General features: G+C 48.4%; 1 protein-coding gene across 1 annotated transcript in view; it reads left to right on the top strand.

The window, feature by feature from the left end:
• ZNF618 (zinc finger protein 618) overlaps positions 1-19,086 on the top strand; it is a gene marked incomplete at its 3' end in the record, with an annotated part of 149,450 nt that extends 130,364 nt beyond the window's left edge. The window contains exons 15-17 of the mRNA XM_080630988.1: positions 11,225-11,302; positions 16,360-16,461; positions 17,573-19,086. Of these exons, the coding sequence (XP_080487114.1) occupies positions 11,225-11,302; positions 16,360-16,461; positions 17,573-19,086 (1,694 nt within the window). The remainder of the gene's footprint in view (positions 1-11,224; positions 11,303-16,359; positions 16,462-17,572) is intronic.
• Between the last annotated feature and the right edge of the window lie 452 nt (positions 19,087-19,538).

The following is a 19,538-nucleotide window of genomic DNA, read 5'->3' as shown; positions in this document are numbered from 1 at the left end:
CACTGAAAGGAAAAAGCCCCAGAAGGGGTCAGATATGGGTATTGTCTTCAGCAGTGAAGGCTGCTGCCTTCCTCATCCACTGTGCAGAGCTGGAGTGAGCAGAGCAGCATTTCCATGGGAGGCTGCAGACTTGGCCCTGCTATGCTATGCCTGTGTAACCACACAGGTTACTTCCCAAGAATTTGGATCTCTCCATTGTCTCACGTTTTGTCTGACCTTGGAAAGCCACAGGGGCAACGACCATCTCTAACTTTGTGGTTACAGCATGATCCAGCCTTGATGTCTGGGTCTCAGTGCTGTGGATGACTCCTTAGTAAGATGAAGCTTCCTGTTGTTGCACCACCTGTAGGCCAAGAGGGAGGGAGGAAATTGTAAGACTTGAAGAAGAGAAAAACGAAGCAGAAAGGGAAAGAAATAGTTCTTCAGATTCACTATCTTACAGCCCAGCCATCCAAAGGAAAACGTAGTTGAAATGACGGTAGTTGTTGGTGTCTAAACTTGGGACACAGTATGAATGTGAAAGAGACAATATTTAAAATTACATAGGGAATTGGAGAATATTTTTAACTTTCAGGCTTGATTTAAGCTGCATAAATGTGTCTGAATTTCATCTGCTGCATTAGGTAACTGTTGCTGTCATTAGTTCCAGTGGAACAAGGTTTAGCATTTCCAGGTTTTAAATGTTGGTGCTTTTCATTCTATTTACCCAGGGAAGCTTTTCTTTCCAACAGGGTTGATTACAGACTGGGTAGAGGGGCAGGGAAATATCTTCTTCATTCAATCAGTTCGTGGCAAGCTGAGGTGAGACTGAGACCAAAACCAGTTAATTTCCTCCTTTAAGTTTAAAATCTGTGAGAAGGGCCAGTTCCCAAAAGTCAAAGGCCATAGGACCAGATTTTAAACATGCACTTTGTGGGATTTTCAGGAATGCCAGTCTCTCATTGCCTCCTCTTAGGGGCTGAATTTCTTTCTAGTGAATCAGTTTGAAGTGCAAATCATTTTTCAGTACTGCACTTTGTTTTCCTGTGTATGCAGCACACTTGAGACAGTTCTGTGTAGCTACTCAAAGTGTGCATAAGCAGTATCCTACACTATATTAGGATCCTACAATATATTATGGTTCCTAATTCCATCATGCATTCGAACTGCATCCACTTGTAGCATGGAACTGTTTCAAGCAGCAGGATAATCAGAAATGTCTCATTCACCACTTGCCACATAACCCAGTATTTTTAGCATGTGTTAAAGAGGGCAGTCTCAAACAGAAATAGGTTCTGTGTCTTGCTTAGCAACTGGGCAGAACTAACCTTTAGTTTTATGGAAAGCAGCAAAAAGGCAGAGTGAAAATCAGTGTTGTGTTCATGATTTAAATCTCTGCAGCTTTGTTTGGTGGTGGTGGGAACAGACCTGATGTCTGCTTGAGTCCCCCTTGCAGCCTGTTGCAATAGAAGGAGTTTGGCTCCTACTCCTGCCCTTACAGTGCAGGTTCCCAGTGCACCCCAGTGGAAGCCCATGCTAAGACCCTGAGTGGTGGCTCCTGCCAAACTTCTGTACCAAAAGAGCTGTTTTGCACTGGAAGTGCAGGTTCTCATGATGGAGGAGTCAGCTAGGTGTGTTAGACACTGGGATCTTCCTTCTTCTCTGCTGATGGCCATACATCCTCTCCTGCTCTCTCTCTGTAGTCCAGTGATCATATAGCCCATTTGGTTGGGTTTCTTCTGGGAAGACTTGACTTTTAGGCTGGAATTTTTGGTGGGTGAATGCAGCTTTAATGCCAGGGGCGTAATAATTCTTGGTCTGCTGGTAGCACAGCCAGGTCCCTGCGCCTCTGTCTCCAGAGACACATACGGGTTATGTCAGCTGGACTGAAAATACAAATCCCATTCAAGTGATTCATCTCTTGGTAAATCTCTTTCTCATCTGCTGGCTGCTCTGCAAATGGTACAAGCCACCTACTGCTGTCTTTCCACTGAGCTGGGAGGTCCAGGCCTGCTAAAGACCAACTCTGAGGAGTGAGGAAAAGGGGGAGGAGGGATTGTAGTCTTGTGAACTTCCATGTCGGTGTAACTGAGCTGTGCAGAGCGCGGGTAATGCTGATGATGGGGCAATGCAAATTGCACATGCATAGAAGTGTGTTTTTCAAAGCAGCCTAAAATGATGTGCCTGTATGCAGGGTGAGCACCTGAGTTCTCACCATTAGAATAAGAGTAACAGAGAGAGAGGTGTCAGTTAAGAAAGTGTCACTTTGCTCTGTTGCATAAATATGAGTTGCTGTGTCCACTGGGCATTTGCATGGAATTGAGGTTTCTGGGAATGGTTTATTTCTGGTGCCACACTCATTTAAGTGGTTCCAGACTTGTCATGTTGAACAGGCAACTTGCAGACAGGAAGAAAGATAATCTGGGATAAAATAACCACTCAGCAGCAAGTCTCTGTGGGTGACATCCTGCCAGTTGCTCAAGAGCCTTGGGACACCAGGAAGGACATTGAGCCAATACATCTGAAAGACGTTGTGGCAAAAGGGTGAGCAGTCAGCAAAATTGGGAGCAAACAGGCGGTGACAGGAGCTGTGGATTGCAGTCTTCAAGCACAGATATTGTGCTGGGCTGGGGCTGGACAGGGCATGGCAAAAAGAGTCACTGACAGACGAGACTATGGGCAGAAAACCATTTCAGTTTTGCCTGGAGAATCTGTGGAGTGAGATGAGCAAATCCCAGAGCAAGCCAAAGCCAACTGTCATTACTCTTCAAACTATGGCACTTCTGTGCCTGTTCTCTGAGAGGTGGCTTTAGTGGAACTGACTGTGCTGAAGCAAGGACGTTAAAGTGCATGAATAACAACATGGCCCATAATACAAAGATGAGAAAAATCCAACCACGGGCTTTCTTCACTTAACATACCATAGTAGCAATGCTTAGCAGGTGGCCTGAGCTCCTATTGCAGACTGGCAATGGTTTTCATGTGTATAGGAAGTCCAGTGTAACAAGGGGACTACGTTGGCACTTCTGGCTGTTTCCAGACTTTCGCAGTCAGAGTGTGCTGAGATTCCTTGCAGTGTTTAAGTGGGTTTGCTTCTGCTGTGCCTCCTCCAGATCAGGTTCACTTCTGGGGGGACAGTAAAATGTTGCATTTGGGCCCTCAAAAGCTCACTTGTCTCTGCAGTGCTGAAGGAGCCCTTTAAACCCAGGGTCGTAGAATCACAGACTGGGACCTTAAAGCTCATCCAGTTCCGACCAGGGACACCTTCCACTAGAACAGGTTGCTCTAAGCCCTATCCGACCTGACTCTGAAGCAGTGGGATATCCAGTGGGCATCCCTGTGCTTACTGAGTTACAGCACTTCCCAAAACAGAGGCAGAGAGCGCAGATAGTGTAAGAATGGCAGTTGGAGAAGCCTGCCCTGTACAGCTGCTCAGCAGGACCAAATTAGGAACCTGTTTCAGTGGAGATACAGACCTCATGACCTGCAAATAGCCCCCAGTGCAATGCTGAGTAGTGGAAATGTGTAAAGTGACCAGCAGGGTTCTGTATCCAGCCAGTGCCTTCCACACATACCCTTCCCATAGCAGCGTCTGTTCATGTGTTTGCCAAGCATCATCTGTGCCTTCACCCCTTGCTGGCTGCTCCTGCCAGCTGAAGCCCTCTTCAACAGCTCAGGTCCTCCTCATGTGGAAATATTTAGCAGGAAGGCTTCCAGTGCTTGATCCGTGTGGTTAATGAGTAAAGTTTTCCTTCCAAGCAAACCACTCCAAGTCTGTCAGCCCCAGGAGCCTCATTCGCTGCTGCATCGAGTCATAACTTTGGACCTGGGACCATTCTGTAGATGATCCGAACTGATGACTGAGTATTTAACAGTAATGGTTTCTTCCCCTCCGCAGGGGGGATCCTTTGACACTAAAGGACCTGACCCAGAGACTGTAAGATACTGCTCAGGGTCTGGGGTGCTGGGAATCACTGCTTCTGCTCCTGGGCACTGCAGGCTGGATGCAGATGGCCCCTGGTTGACCAAGGGCTGGTAGAGCATCCAGGGTTTCCAGTCAGACCTTAAAGAGGGACAATCTGCAAGGTGTGCTGGGCAGGGAATTTGTATTCTCGGTGTGCTGGGCAGGGAATTTGTATTCTCAGCCTGCTTAGGAGCTCTCTCCTTGGACATACCACCCAGTGAGGCTGCAACATCCTGGTTTTCCTTCCCACCTTCAGTGTGAGGAGGCTGCACAGTGAATCTGAGAATTTGCATCTTTTTGAGGGGCCCAAAAAAGCCTTTGTGAGGTTTTGTTGCCACCTTAGTTTTTGTTCTGTGGACCCTCCCCACTTGACTTGTTTCTGTTACTGTAGCATAGGGTGGGTGTTAAAATCCCTGAACAGCATAAAATGGGAATGAAAGATGCAGCTTCCTGGCCATGAGAAACCTGCCCATGAGAGACAAACCCCAGCTAGGCATGATGTAATTTGCTGTCAGCAGAGACCCCCCATCCTGGAAGTGCATCTGGAAGTGCAGAGGAAGGATGAGGAGCAGGAACAGGTAGGCAGAGCTGTGCAGCAGGCAGCGAGTGCTTTGCCAGCCTCAGTGTTCAAATCTCTTTCTCTTTTGCAGAATCCACAAGTCCCCTGATTTCAGATCCTCTCCCCTTTTACAGCTTCAGTGTGATGGATGTCGGGGGTGCACCTCCACCTGCAGCCCTGCTGGCTGCCCTCCTGGACTTTCTCATTAATAAATGAGGGGTTTATCACGAGTCTAGGTGGTAAAAAAGGAAATGGCTCATTTCTGTGGCTCTGGTTCCAGCTTTATATGCAGCAGCCCTTCAGGGTTTTTCTGTGCAGTATGTTTGCGAGACCATTTAGACTCATTTGCAGCCTTCTGGGAGTTCAGTTTGATGGAAGATGCCAGTAATATGTGTTCTGAGAGACTGGGGTTTGAAGCCTGAAGACGAACCCATGTCTGAGTTACATTTATGCACAGGAAAACTCATCTGCATGGCTCAGCTCGGTAAACACCTTTGCAGAGACAGTTCCCTTTGGCCTGAGAGCACAGGTGAGAAGTGTGAGCCCAGGGATGGTGGTGAGCAAGCAGGAGGAGAAGGAGAGCAGGTCTGGGTCTCTGTTGATTCTACGCCATGCTCTTGATGCTTTCAAGAGGAGGAGCTGCTTACTTCACCCTACGGTGTGTTTGATTACTCCTTGGCTTGCGTCTGGATTCTAGGGGTGATGCTCTCTGTGCCAAGCAGCAGGCCAGTGCTGAGGGCTGCACCCTGAACACCCTGAATGCTTGGTCATTCTTCACTCACAGATCTGAGAGAGATGCAAGAGCTTTATTCAGAGCAGGAGAGTTCATCTTGGAAGAGAAACCAAATTAGTGCCAACAAGTCTGACAACCCTCATGCATTTGGGGTCTCCCCTTTTTAAAGCATCCTCCACAGCACCTTTTTAGGTAGCACCTGTCGTTGTCTGAGATGGGTGGAAGTGACGGAAGTTTTGTTTTCAAGAAATTCCCACTTACTTTGGTGTGTGATGGCATTTTTCTAGGAGACTGCTGCTGGTCCTTGTGTATTGCTTCATCGGCATGTGTCAAAGGTACTGAAAGATGCAGTTACACTGGTATTGAAGCTGAAGCCAGTGGAAACAGTGAGTGGGCAAAAAGACTGAGAAGTTTCCTTTGCAGCTCTTCTGCATTTGTTCTTCATCAGAATGAGGGTAGAAGTGTTGAAATGTGGGTCTCAGTGGAGGAGAGCCTGAGCTGCCTGGGGGTCTGCTTCTCATGCTGCCGCCAGGCCCCGAGGTAGTGCTGGGCTTCACTCAGGGCGTTTGCTGTTGAAACTTTCTGTTAAAACCTCTCAACTCATGTTCCCTCCTGGCCTCAGACCAGGCTCTGCTATTTTCTCTGGCTTAGATGTGGCAATGAGATTTAACATGGGAATTAGAGTGATTTATTAAAACCAAGCACAAATGCTGGTTTTTCTCTGGCTTGGCTCACACAGCCTTGCTGCCTTACTCGGGAGCCTTGTTCACTGTGTATATATAAAGCACTAATAAAGTGTCTAATAATAGCCCTGGGGAAAGATGTTTTAAATTGTGCCACCAGTTTAAAAGTGTTGGTTCTGTGTGGCTCAAGGACTGGAGAGGCTTCGGCGGCGGCTGGTGCTTTAGGTTTCAGTAAAGGTGTTTTCAGAGAGTACGTAGGCAAGCAGGAGGGTGATGTGACAGCGTGTTGTGGTCAGAGCAGAGGGGACTTGGCTCACAAAGGAGGTTGATTTTCTTGGGGAAGGATGCTTTTGGGAAGATGAAATGCTCTGTGCTCAGCCACCAACATCAGTGCACCACAGACAATGCCTCTTCTTTGAGGGACAAAAGCTCTTTGGTGCTTGATCGGAGAGTGAAATGCTTGGGGATGCTGCAGTGCTTGAGTTTCAGAGAGCTGGCAAGGGGCTGTTAAGAGGTGGGATGGGGGGTTGCAGTTCCAGCAGCACTGCCTGCTTGCAGTGGGTTTTCATGTGCTCTCCACTACACAACCCCTCTGTGTTGTGGGAAAATTTAGAGTGAGACTTAGACTCCACTGACATCAGGCGGCTGGAAAGCAGCCCTTGTCTGCTGGCAGACAGGACCGCAGTGGCCAGTGGTCTCCTCCTTCCAAATTTCAAACACTTTGCCCCAGCAGAGCTGTTTGGAGGCAGGATCCTGCTGCTGCACAGGCTCTTCTGCTTGTCCTGCTGCTGCAGGAAAGTGCATCGTAGCCATGGCTGAGTATGAACCCATATGGGAGAGCTGGAGATGCCAAGTCTGCAGAAATGCCACATCCTTGAGTGCTGCCCCAGCTTCATGGCTCTGGGCTTGGCTGTGTGGAAAGGTTGCTCTCTGGAGGTGGGTAATGGGACAAGAGCAGCCTTGCATTTTGTCTTCTGAGATGTTCAGTGAGAGGTGCTGGCCTGCAGGGTTAGAGTTGAGCATTGCAGGATTTTCATGGCTTAGTTGTTAACATGAAATTTTTGTCAATATTAGAATCATAGAATAGTTTGGGTTGAAGGGACCTTCAAAGCTCCTCTAGTCCAACCCCCTGCATTGAGCAGGGACATCTTCAACCAGATCACATTGCTCAGAACCACATCCAGCCTGGCCTGGGATGTCTCCAGGGATGGGGCATCCACCACCTCTCTGGGCAACCTGTGCCAGTGCTTCACCACCCTCATGGTAAAGAATTTCTTCCTCACATCGTAGAGAGGCCACAGTCAGATCCATATGAACTGCAGAACCTTGTGCCTTGGTCACAGGCTGGCCAATGCAGCAAGAGCAACCAAAGCTTGGAGTACTCTGAAGCAGTCTTGGTGAGCTCTCTGCCTGTCTCCTTCCACTCTTCATGGCTGTGTAAGGTTTGGGCTGTGTTCACGCCTTCCCTTCCCATCACCCAGCTGCTTCAGGTTGAGCAGTAGTTACTAGGGGTGAGCTGTGGAAACAATGAGAGGAAGGGAAGCTGCTCATGCAGCCTGGTGAATTCATGCTCCACTGCCTTGAGATACAAGGTGAAGGAAGTTGTGTGAGTGCCGTAGCCCTGCATGCCTGCTGGGAATTGGTGGGGTCTTGGAATGATGCATCCCATGTCCTGCACCAGCCCAGGAGGGCTCTGGGGGCTGTGGTTACTGGCATGAGCTGGAGCCCCAGCCTGCAGCCTGAGGAAGCCAAGTGCACAGCAAGAGTGTAGTGGGGGAAGCAGAGCACCCTTGTACCCAGCGCATGCCAGGGGAACGGAGCTAGAAGGTTCACAGCACCTGGCATTGAGCCCATGGGCCCAAGTGAGAGCCAAGCCCCTGCCTGAGCAGTGGGTAAGTGGCTGGATTTCTCATCAAAGGGGTACTGTTGCTCCTGCCACAACTCCCATCTCTCGGATGTGGAACAGCAAGAGGAGCTGGTTCCTCAGGAGCAGTGGAAGGTTTGAGGAGGGGAGGGAGGAGGTTTCCAGCAGTGGGACACAGGCCGTCCAGGCAGTTCTGCTGTGGGTTGGAAGGCTCTGAGCCATTTCTGACTGCACGGCTGCTCTTCCTGCTTTGCTCATACATACCTAAGGCCTGTCTTGGCCACCCAAAGCAGCTGGGGCTGTTGGAGAGCACAGATGCTCTCAAGGGAGGTTGCTGATAGCAGCACAAATGGGTCCCAGCTTCCCTTATATCGTCACCAGCAAAGCTGAGAGGGAAAGGAGGGGTTTGTGGATTGGAACAGTCATGGGCCTCTTGCTGAGTTCAGCCCACCTGATGGATAATAGATCCCTTCTGGATGCAGGGAAGCATCCACAGCAGGGGAGAGAGGAGCTAAAATTCCCCCTGGGAAGGGAAGGGGAGGTCCTGCAGTGTTGTGGAGGGGCTTGTGCTCCCAGCCAGGAGAACAGGCACAAGTGGGGCTCACAGGGCTGTGCAGAGCAGTTCTCACAACTTCTCCAGTTAAGTTGCAAGCAGAAATCAGAGGGAGGGGGATTTCTTCGCTGTGTACCAGCCCGGCTGACGAGTTCTGTTCTGGCAGTGGCTTTTGCATGATTTCAAGTACAAATTGCCTCTTCCTTCTCTTCACTTGCCCTCTCTCCTTCTTCTAGCTCTGACCCATCCCACTTGCTTCCAGCCAGCCTGGCTGTTCCCAGCTCCCTGCACTGGGGAGCATAAAGGAGCTTAGAAGCTGAAACCTCAGAAGTGCAAGGATTGAGAAAGCCCTGGGAAGTAAAGCGAGTTCCTTCATTCCCACAGGGATTCTGCACATTCTCCCAGGCATCCCATCCCTCCTCCCCAGGAATGACTTTTGAATTGTTGGATGAATTTAAATGTTATCCTTGGTTTTAACTTAGCTCATCTTCACTTGTGGCAGACTGTAGACTTCTCTGACTCTTGGTCTCAAAAATATTTAGACAATGTTGAATGTAAAACTAGTTTCCGAGAATTGACAGTGGTTTTGTTTCCAGAGGTGGACGTTTCTGTGTGAAACAGAAGGGGGGGGTTTGGAAATGGGATGGAAATTCACAACATTTTTTGGAGAAGAATCATATATGAGAGACATTTCAGAGTCACTGAGCGCACAGCGTGTTGTAATGGCAGAGGGGGGACCTTGAGATGAAGAACTGCCGAGACCTTGATGGTCACTGCATGATGGATGTTGATGGGGAGAACCCAGAAAACAGGTCAGGAGTAAAAGGGAGTCAGGCAAGGGGAGAGCTAGAAGAAAGGCAGCACAGGTTTCTGGTGATAAAATAGCTGAGAATACACCAGGAGGAAGGAAAGGCAGTTTAGTGAGACAGAGTCAGCAGAGAAGGAAATGTGAGGATGTAGTGAAACAGGAGAGAAAAATGGATGTGAGACATGTGCTGCTCGGAGAGTGCTGGATGTACGTGAGTCAGATTCGTAAGTGTGCCAGAGTCTTCCCTGTTTTTCACAAGCACAGTTACTTAAGTACAGTATTTCCAAACTTCCTCATTACAGCAAAACCCATAACAAGAAAACACAGTGAGTTAAATAAAGCGTTGAGCACAGCTCCTCCAGATGGAGCTGGCTCCATCGGTTCAGAGGGCTGGTGGCTCTGTGGAGAGGCACAGCAGGGTCTCCAACCTTACAGCATATGAGTATAGCTTATGTGAACCCCTCATCGTCTCTTCTATGTTTCTCCTCACAGCTTCCTGTAGCCATCTGATGAATTCTGGGATTTGCTACCTGCGACAGACTTCTTACAGATCATAGCCAAGTCAGGCTTGTGCTTTCCTGTACTTTGGTTATTCCATCTCAGATGGCGCTGCTTTTGCTTATTCATTGATGGAGAATATATGTTTCCCGTCATACTGTATAGATACAGATTCCTGGTGTCTTGTAGCAATAGACTTTGCTCTGTGTGTGTGCCAGGCATTTATATGTGAAGTTGTTTATATGCCAAATGCTTGCGTTTGTTCGTTCTGCTGTTCTGAAACAAAACGCCACAGTGTAAGTAGTGCTGGTGTATCTGGAGGTGTAGAAGCAAACTGCAGTGTTAATGAACTGCAGCCACTGTAGTTTGATATTACATCTGTCAACTAATGCACTCAACTCATACTGTTTAAAGAGCAACTGCAAACATTTGCTGTTAGGTTAATGCAGTGGAAGAAATGCACTTTCAACATACTCAATAGAACAGAACTAAACGTGTCTTTCGGCTCATGAGGGAGCTCTCTACCCAGCTCTTTCCTGACTCCAGCTCATCCATGTCCTCTGGCAACACGGCTCTCCTGCTCTCAGCCCTGGCACAGCTCCTGTGCTTGCTCCCCTCCACCTCTGCTCACCTGGCACCGTGCTGCTGCTGAGCCCAATGGCACTCGCTATTCCCCAGGCTCGCTGCAGTTGTGACAGCCACAAAACCCCGAAGCTGAGTTCCCCCGTGGCACTTCATCCCCCAGCTTCTGAGCAACAGGATTTTTCATAACCTGCTTCTCCGTGTCTCAGGAAAGGCAGCAGAGACTGGAATTTGACCAGACTGGATGTAAAATGAATTCACAATCTTTGCTTTCAGGCTTAAAAAGAACACAGATACGCTTGAAACAGCCCACAAGAGGCACGAGTTAGTAAACCCCAGTCAGAGTGCAGCCTCTCCGGTCTTCGTGCAGATTCATAGAGTCACAGACTGGTTTGGCTTGGAAGGGTCATGTAGTCCAGCCCTCCACAATGAATAGGGACATCTTCAACTAGGTCACGTTGCTCAGAACCACATCCAGCCTGGCTTTGAATGTCTCCAGGGATGGGGCATCCACCACCTCTCTGGGCAACCTGTGCCAGTGTTTAACCACCCTCATTGTAAAGAATTTCTTCCTCCTGTTCAGCCTGAATCTCCTCTTTTAGTTTAAAACCATCACCCCTCATTCTGTCACAACAGGCCCTGCTAAAACTCACTGAGATACACACACACACACCCCGTCGGGAGCTTTGCTTTGTTGCACGAGCTCTCCCACTGCCATCCTGGCCTTCTCGTGGCAGTGGAGTGAAGTGAAGCCCATGAAGTGTGCCCAAGTGAAGAGTGCCCAACCCCAGCCCAGAAGCAGTGACCTGCCCTAGAGCCTTCCTAAATCACAGCCCGAGCCTTCAGGTTTGGTCCTAAGGAGCTGCTGTGGCGTGCGCACGTGGGCTGAGGTGACAGAGACCACAGGGCGCTGCCCCGCTACTGTACAAACTGAAGTATGCACATATGCTGCTTCCCTGCATACTCTGTGTAATTCTTCTGAACTGATTTCTCCCAAACAGAGCCTTACACCTGTGGAGCTTGTGGAATCCAGTTCCAGTTTTATAACAATCTCCTGGAGCACATGCAGTCCCACGCAGGTAAGCTGGGCACTTCAGTTCTGCGCTGCTGCCTGATGCTCACCCCTTTGTGTGTCAGTCTCTGTGCTCACCATTTCCAAAGCCCCAGTTAACCTCATCTGCAGCAGAAAAGATCTCAAAGGCTGGAGCACATAGCAGTGGCTGACAGTCCAAGGCTCAGGGGATGCCATAAACCTCACTTCTTTTCCTAGGAAGAGAGGAAACGTGCCATGCTAGCATAGAGCACATCACACTATTCATTCCCTTTATCCAACAGAATCTAGGGCACGCTCAATGCCTAAGCATTTGTGGGTCACTCCTACAGCAGATTAAATCCCCTCTCCTGCAAAAAGGGTAGTTCTCACGGAAGCAAACAAAGTAAAACTGCTCGCAGAGCAGCAGAGCCTTTGCCCACACAAGTCCCTCTCCGTGCTTGTGTCTCCTGGAGTTCTGCGAAGGACTGAAATGTGTTCCCAGCAGAAGAATTTGCTGTCTCAGCAGCTGTGTTCGTTTCCTTCTCAGCTATCTACAAAAGAAGATTCCAAGGAGCAATTCCTCTGTGTTGTTTCTGAGGCACCTTTTTTGTTTTCTATCTCAGTACATAAGAGATGACTTTGAAGTCTCAAAGCCAAAGCTGTTTCAAAGGCAGCATTCAGAATATTCAAAACCATAGAAACAGGATATTTTTATAGTGGCAGAACTTTGTCATTTTTTGACTCTTGAATGAAAATGCAAGTGAGTTAACACAGGTTTACAAATCAATTCACCTTTGACAGACCTGTGTGCTCCAACATACAGCTGCTCTGTTGAGATTCATGTTCAATGCTTGCATCTGCCCTCATGTTACAGGTAAGCCCTGAGCAGAGTGGCACAGAAGGACGAGTGGCTTGAGGATAGGCACGTTTTCCATTCTGTAACAGTAATTCTAATCAGAGTTCTTAATCTTGTTCTGTGATTGAGATTTTGATAGTGTCCCTTGAGTTCTTCATCCATACGGTTCCTCTATTCCGGTTCAGTTCTCATTGGCAAATCTTAGTGCAGGCTTTGCGTGTTGCTCAGCAGCTTTTCTGTCATCTTTGTAATGTAATCAAGAGACATTCAGGGTAATATGAGATGGTGCAAGCATAAGCTGGTTGATGTGGAGTAATTGGACTTCATGTTACAGCTAGGAGCAGTGCAGCTCTTCTCAGGGTAGTAGCTGCCATCACTCCATGGTGTTGGGTTCTGCTCGTGCTATTCCTCTCTGGCAATTCCTGCTTGCCTCCAGGCTGTGTCCTGAGCATCCTGTTCCTTCTTCTGGTCTCTGGTACTGAAATGCAGCAGTTTGAAATGCAGCTCTTGATGAGGCTGAGTAGAGGAGCTGCAAAAGAGGGACCAGACTAGCAAGATGTGATCTGTTGAAAACTTTAAGCTAGTGCTCTCTGCAGTTTCTTCCTTCTCTTGGCCGTTGGGCTTGTTCACCTGGGTCACTTTGGACACAGAAGAAGGCTGGAGGGGCAGGTTTCTGTGATCTGACTCGTAACATTAGCAGGGATACATTAATGCTTAAATCCTCTCTCTCCAACTCTGGATTCCTCATGTTAAACTCTGTTTTCTCATCTCTCCCTCGTTTGTTTGTAATTCATTATCTGCTGCTTGGCTGCTTCCTCCCAGATGTCTCACTGGTGCAATGACAAGAAGACACTTGTCCATGTCTTGTGTATTCAGCACATTCCCCAGGCATCCCAGAGGCTGTGGCTGTGGAAGCAGCCGTCCCCATCATGGCATCTCTGTGTGTGGTGCCTCCAGTTCTGTACTCCTGCCTCCTACTTGGGAGGAGCAGCAGCCTGTCCTCCAGATCTGTGCCCTGGGGGCAAGGAGCATGGTACTTACTGCTGTGGGGTGAGAGCAGAACAAATTGAAGAGGTGTGAAAGCTGCAGCGAGCTCTGGTGGGTTCTGGATATTGTACTTTAGCAGAGCAACAGCAGAGATCACACAGGGGTTTGCAATTACTCTGCTCGCAGTTTGTTGCCTTTCAGCCTGTCAGGGCGTGGGGATTTCCATATCCAAGAAACAGCATCGGCACATCTCTGAAATCTCGGAGTGCAGAGACCTTGCAGTAGTCAGCAGAACTGGTGGCCCAGGATCATCCACGTACTGGGGACACTGACACAGTAGCGGTTTACACCAGTCCATATGCCTGGCTCAAGGAATGTTTCATTATGGGGATGCCAGGTTGGATGGGGCTTGAAGCAACCTGCTCTAGTGGAAGGTGTCCATGCCCATGGCAGGGGTTGGAACTGGATGAGCGTAGGTCCCTTCCAACCAAACCAGTCTGTGATTCTATGATTCCATGCAGAGATACAGAAAGCCTATATGGGTCAAATACTCTTTCAGTTAATGTGTTCAGGCATCCAATTTGGCTTATCACGTCTGGTGCAAAGGGCTCATCTCTTCCAACTAAATGTGATGCATCTACGCAGCCTCTCTTGGAAGTGTCTGAAGCCAGGGAATGTGCTGCTGGCCTTGCGGAGCAAAAGCAGGGATGTGCTGGCTCTGGAGTCACTCAGAGGGTTGAGCCTGGGGCTAAAAGGTAATAAGGAGAGATTATAGCTCCATAAAGCAGCTACACAGTGAGGAGAAGCAATTAGAATGTAAATTGGATGCTGAAAGGCAGAAATAGAACAGCAGAACACCAGGCAAAGGAATTTGTTCTGTAATTACACTGTACAATATACAGCTGTGACTCCCTTTAGAGTACTTTGTTCAGGTCGAGTGCTACTGTATAATGCCTTTTCTACAATCTAGAGCTACAGAATAGAAGGACGACTAGGCTGAACCTGGATTAAAGGATTGGAGGCATGAAGAGAAATTAAAGAACCATGATCTGTGTAGTTCACAGACTGCCTGATAAGGAAGATGAGGCTGAAATACACAAATCTCATTAATGCCATATTGAATGCCAGCAGATATTTGTACATAATCCCCTATTAATATGAAACAGATAAAGAGTTAGGGGAGGAAACAGAGAGGGTTTTTTCCCCCACCCCTCACTAAGACAAGGACAGCCTGAACCATGAACAAAGTTAGGAGGCAGCATCTAGCATTTTCCTTTGCCTGCCCATGGATGTTTGGAGTTGAGGACACTGATGGTGGTAGCTCAAGAGCAATTAGTCTGGGTAAATGCTGGGGGAAAAGTGATGTGTCATATCTAATCACTGGCAGTCACTGGAGCATCTCCTGCTCTTCAAGTCTCTTCCTCACCTGCAAAGATGGACCTCTTTCTGAAGTCTGAGTGTGGCAATGCTCCCCAGGTACCAACCATGACCAGTGGGTTCCGTGGGTTCATACAGTCCTCAAAGCAGTCCCAGAGTCAACCCTGGTTTGTCATGTCCTGAATCTTCCGGGTGTTGATCCAGTCTATGGCCAGTGCAGTGCCCAGATGGAATAACTGTGCAGTCTGTGACTGTTCATCACACAGTTTGTGAATGCTCCAGCAGTGAACATGCAGAGCTGCTCAAATTTGAGAGGAATTGCTTGTAAGGAAGAGAGCACTGGAGTTCATCACATCATTGCTTGTCTCTAGATCCTGGCTGGTCTCCCTTCTCTTCTGGGTCATTGCCACACATGGAGAGCAGCTTTATCCTCTCCAGTTTGTTCTGAAGGGCAGCCCAGTGCTGTGCCCAGCACAAGATTGACTTGGGCTGCAGAGCAAAGAACCTGTGTGTGCCTTAACAAGGCGTTCCTGTAATTCCTGCTGTGCTGTCAGGAGTGCTAGGACAGGATTTATTTCATTGAATCCTGGTGTGCTGGTGTGCCTAGGCTGTAGTTACTGCTGCCTGAGCTGGTCAGTGTGGACTTCCTGGAGAAGAAGTCATTGATTCCAGGTGAGTTTGAACCATGATGGATCTTGTACTACAAAAGGCATCTAGTTCTACCTGGGTGAATAAGCAAATGAATCACATTGTTGCACCTGTTTTGCACCACTGAGTGTAAAAAGTGCCCTAAGGGGCTACTTTGAAGCCTTTGTGTGTCTAACAGAGATGTCCAGAATTAGGCAAGATGACTCCATCTGTGATGAGTAAGGGCCTGTTTTGTTTTCTTTGGGTTTAATTCCATCCTTCTGTTCAGCCTGGTCATCAGTCTCTCAATCTTTCTCTTTCCTCTTCAACCTGTCTTCATTGTGCACTCTATTGCTGCTTCAGAGTCTATTTCAGAGCAGTTTCATAGTGAAGCATACTAAGAAACTAGAAAGTTTCCTGTAGAGGGTGGAGAGAAGTTCTTGGGGCACAGGGGAGGAAAGAACATGGTACAATACAGAATTTACTGATTCTGCATTTCCTTGAAAGATCCCAGCAGATTGGCAGCCAAAGTGTTTAGCCCTTAGCCCACTTACATATATAGAATTGGAAGCATCAACCCAGAGACCCTGGAGCAGTTGATATCTTTGCAGCCATAGGGAGGAACAATCTTTGGTCACACTCCAGAAACCTGGGGGGTTTTCCTTCTTGTTTCCGGTCTAAGGCAGCAGAGAGCAGCCGGACAGGAGATTCGCCTCCTGTCTACCGTGGGAGGAAACCCTGTGTGCAGATTGTAGTAAGATCTATAGGTACAGAGGAGTTGAGCAGAGCTTGGAAAACAAAGTGCTTGGCAGTGAAGAACAGGGAAGCCACCAGCAGTGCAGAAAGGGGCAGTAAGGCAGAAGGATAAATGTTTGTTACACCTCCTTTTGTTTTGAAAGCAAGCAAATTGCACAGGTCAGGCTGCACAAGGACCATCTATTCCTGGTGTGCAGGTCCAGTTATGGGGAGACATTTTTCCATGTGTGCTGAGGACATCAATGTCACTGATGCACAGAATAAGCCCTTGTCATTGCAGCCCCATTCTGGGAGTCCAAAGGCTTTTAAAGGTCTCTGACAGTACTGTGCCAGCCCACTGACAACTGCTTAAAAGCTACAGAGAACGTAATAGATTGTTGTCACCTTAAGTGAAGGGGACCAGAAATAAATGCTACGCAGATGGGTGCTGTTTCCCCTTCTTTGTGCTTTAAGCCTTATTACCTTGTGCTTCTAACACCTCCCTGTCTCTTGCCCCACAGCTGACAACGAGAACAATATTGCCTCTAGCCAGCCCAGATCACCTCTAGCTGTTGTAGAAGAGAAGTGGAAACCCCAGCTCCAAAGAAATAACACCAACAACAGTACGTAGCAGTGTTTGCTCTTCCATCCTGGGCTTTCTCGTCCACTTGGAACAAGTGACTGTCAGAGTGCAGCAGTGATGAGCATTGCACGAGGCTCTCATCTTGCCTAAGTGCACTTGATTTCAACCCTAATTCATGTACTCCCCTGCAGAGCAGAGCGCCCATTCCCATTACAGGAGGGCTCATATGCAAAAAGTTCTGTGAGCCCTGGGGAGGTGGTTGGAAAGGTTTGTAGGGAAGATGCATTTGGCAACTCCTGGAAAAAGTTAACTTCTAAGCCAAGGTCAGACTTCCCAACCTGGAGATGAAAGGCTAGTCCAGTTGTCATGGTGTGACACAGGCATAACCTGTCAGTCCCTGTGCTAGCAGGCAGCCAGGCTCTGATTTATCCCCAGTTCATCCTCTGAGCTTCCCCACAGAAAAAGGTAAAATACAGCCCTGTGGGAAATCAGTTCCAAAGCATTTGAGCTGAGCAACCTAGGGGAAGGGTGATACAAAAACATGGGGCTTTTGTGTTCTGGTGTGGCCAAAACTGACATTCACATTGCCCGAAATCAGCCACAAAAAGTGGGGTACTGGAATTCAGAGGAGGAAATGGAAAGTGGAGCTCTAGCACTGTTGGAGATAGTGCAGGAAGTTGTATGCTTCACTGAAAGGCTCAGATCGCAAAATAGGGAAGATGTCCAGTTTTCCAGTTGGGCTAAGCTGTGACCACCAGCCCTTAGACATGGATAGCAAATGGCACTCATGATTATAACTTAGTCAGGCACTTCTTCAGTGAACACCACAGTGAACACCATTGGTTAAGGCACTGGATTGTGAATAGATAGTGTGTGCTCTGTCTCAGTCCCCACACCAGGGACAGCATGCAGACAAGCTCCTTGCTGCTCCAAGCAAAGAGCAAGGCCTGTCCCTTTGCTGAACAGAAGGGTTCCTCTGTCCAGAAATCCTTGGGGGAAGAAGTCCAGGGTTGGAGATGTCTCTTCCATCATCTGGGCATGTTCTACCTCTTTGGGTCTCTGGGAATTGTTTTGTGACTCCCTCCTCCCTCCTGCTGTAGAGGAGCAATGCTCATCTGGTGCTTTCTATCCCTCCTTGTATTTCACTGCAGCATCAGCGAGTGGTTCAGTAGGGAACAGCGCGATCCCGGAGAAGGAACGGCAGAACATTGCCGAGAGGCTCCTGAGGGTGATGTGCACTGACCTTGGGGCTCTGAGTGTGGTGAGCGGGAAGGAATTCATCAAGCTAGCACAGACCCTGGTGGATAGTGGCGCTCGCTATGGTGCCTTTTCCGTCACCGAAATCCTTGGCAATTTCAACACACTGGCTCTGAAGCATTTGCCTCGGATGTACAACCAGGTGAAGGTGAAGGTAACCTGTGCGCTGGGCAGCAACGCATGCCTGGGTATTGGCGTCACTTGTCACTCACAGAGCATCGGCCCCGATTCCTGCTACATCCTCACAGCTTATCAGGTGGAAGGCAATCACATCAAGAGTTACGTCCTGGGAATTAAGGGTGTAGACATTCGAGATAATGGTGATTTTATCCACCACTGGGTCCAGAACGTGCTCTCGGAGTTTGTGATGTCGGAGATCAGGACAGTGTATGTCACAGACTGCAAAGTCAATTCCTCTGCGTTCTCCAAGGCAGGCATGTGCTTGCGTTGTTCGGCCTGTGCCTTGAACTCAGTGGTGCAGAGTGTGCTCAACAAGCGAACACTACAGGCCCGCAATATGCACGAAGTGATCGAGCTCCTGAATGTCTGTGAAGATCTGGCGGGATCCACAGGCCTCTCAAAGGAGACCTTTGGCTCCCTGGAAGAGACCTCCCCCCCACCCTGCTGGAACTCGGTCACTGACTCCCTGCTGCTCGTCCACGAGCGCTATGAGCAGATCTGTGAGTTCTACAGCAGGGCCAAGAAGATGAACCTCATCCAAAACCTGAACAAACACCTGCTCAGCAACCTGGCAGCTATTTTGGCTCCGGTGAAGCAGGCGGTGATAGAGCTGAGCAACGAGAGCCGGCCCACCTTGCAGCTGGTACTGCCCACCTACGTCAAACTGGAGAAACTGTTCACTTCCAAAGCTAATGATGCTGGCGTGGTCAGCAAACTCTGCCACCTCTTCTTGGAGGCGCTGAAGGAGAACTTCAAAGTTCATTCGGCACACAAGGTAGCCATGATCTTAGACCCTCAGCAGAAGCTGCGGCCCGTCCCACCGTACCAGCATGAAGAGATCATTGGCAAGGTCTGTGAGTTGATCAATGAGGTGAAAGAGTCCTGGGCAGAAGAAACAGAATTTGAACCTTCAACCAAGAAGCCTCGGTCAGCAGGGGAAGCCACAGCAGCTCAGGAAGAAGATTGGTTCGGGAAAAATGAAGTCTATGATTATTTGCAAGAACCTCTCTTCCAGGCCACCCCTGACCTGTTTCAGTACTGGTCGTGTGTTACTCAAAAGCATACAAAACTAGCCAAGCTAGCCTTTTGGCTCTTAGCAGTGCCTGCTGTTGGTGCCAGAAGTGAATGTGTAAATATGTGTGAGCAGGCTCTCTTAATCAAAAGGAGACGGCTACTCAGTCCAGAAGACATGAACAAACTCATGTTTTTGAAGTCCAACATGCTTTAAGACTGTCTTTTAATTAAAACAAAACTTTAAAACACTGTTCCAAACAAAGAAAAAAAGAATTTTAAGTTCTAAACACTGTGGACCTCATTATGAATGCCCCTGGAAACCAAGTGCTTTTTTATATATATATAAAAATATAAATATATATAAAATTAAGTTTGAAAGGAAAGCTGAGCACGTGAGAGAGACAGCCCTCTGCCAGGAACGTGCTCCTTTCCCTAGATAGTGTGTGGACTTGACAGACTTTCTAATGTTTTCAAGTGGGCAGACGAATGGGAGGCTGATGTTCTAAAGTCTTCAGGCAGCTGAGATCTAAAGTGACTTGAAGTTTCTTTTGTTTCTCCTCCACCCCACCTTTCCTCTTATCCCCTGGGCCATCTTGCCATGGATAATCAGACTACATTGAACAGACCAGTTCTGCACTGGACTTTGCTCCTTTGAATAACTGTACA

The sequence above is a fragment of the Psittacula echo genome (assembly GCF_963264785.1).
Source record: "Psittacula echo genome assembly, chromosome: 16".
Taxonomy (NCBI): Eukaryota; Metazoa; Chordata; class Aves; order Psittaciformes; family Psittacidae; genus Psittacula; species Psittacula echo.
This window is presented reverse-complemented; position numbering and strand designations above follow the sequence as displayed.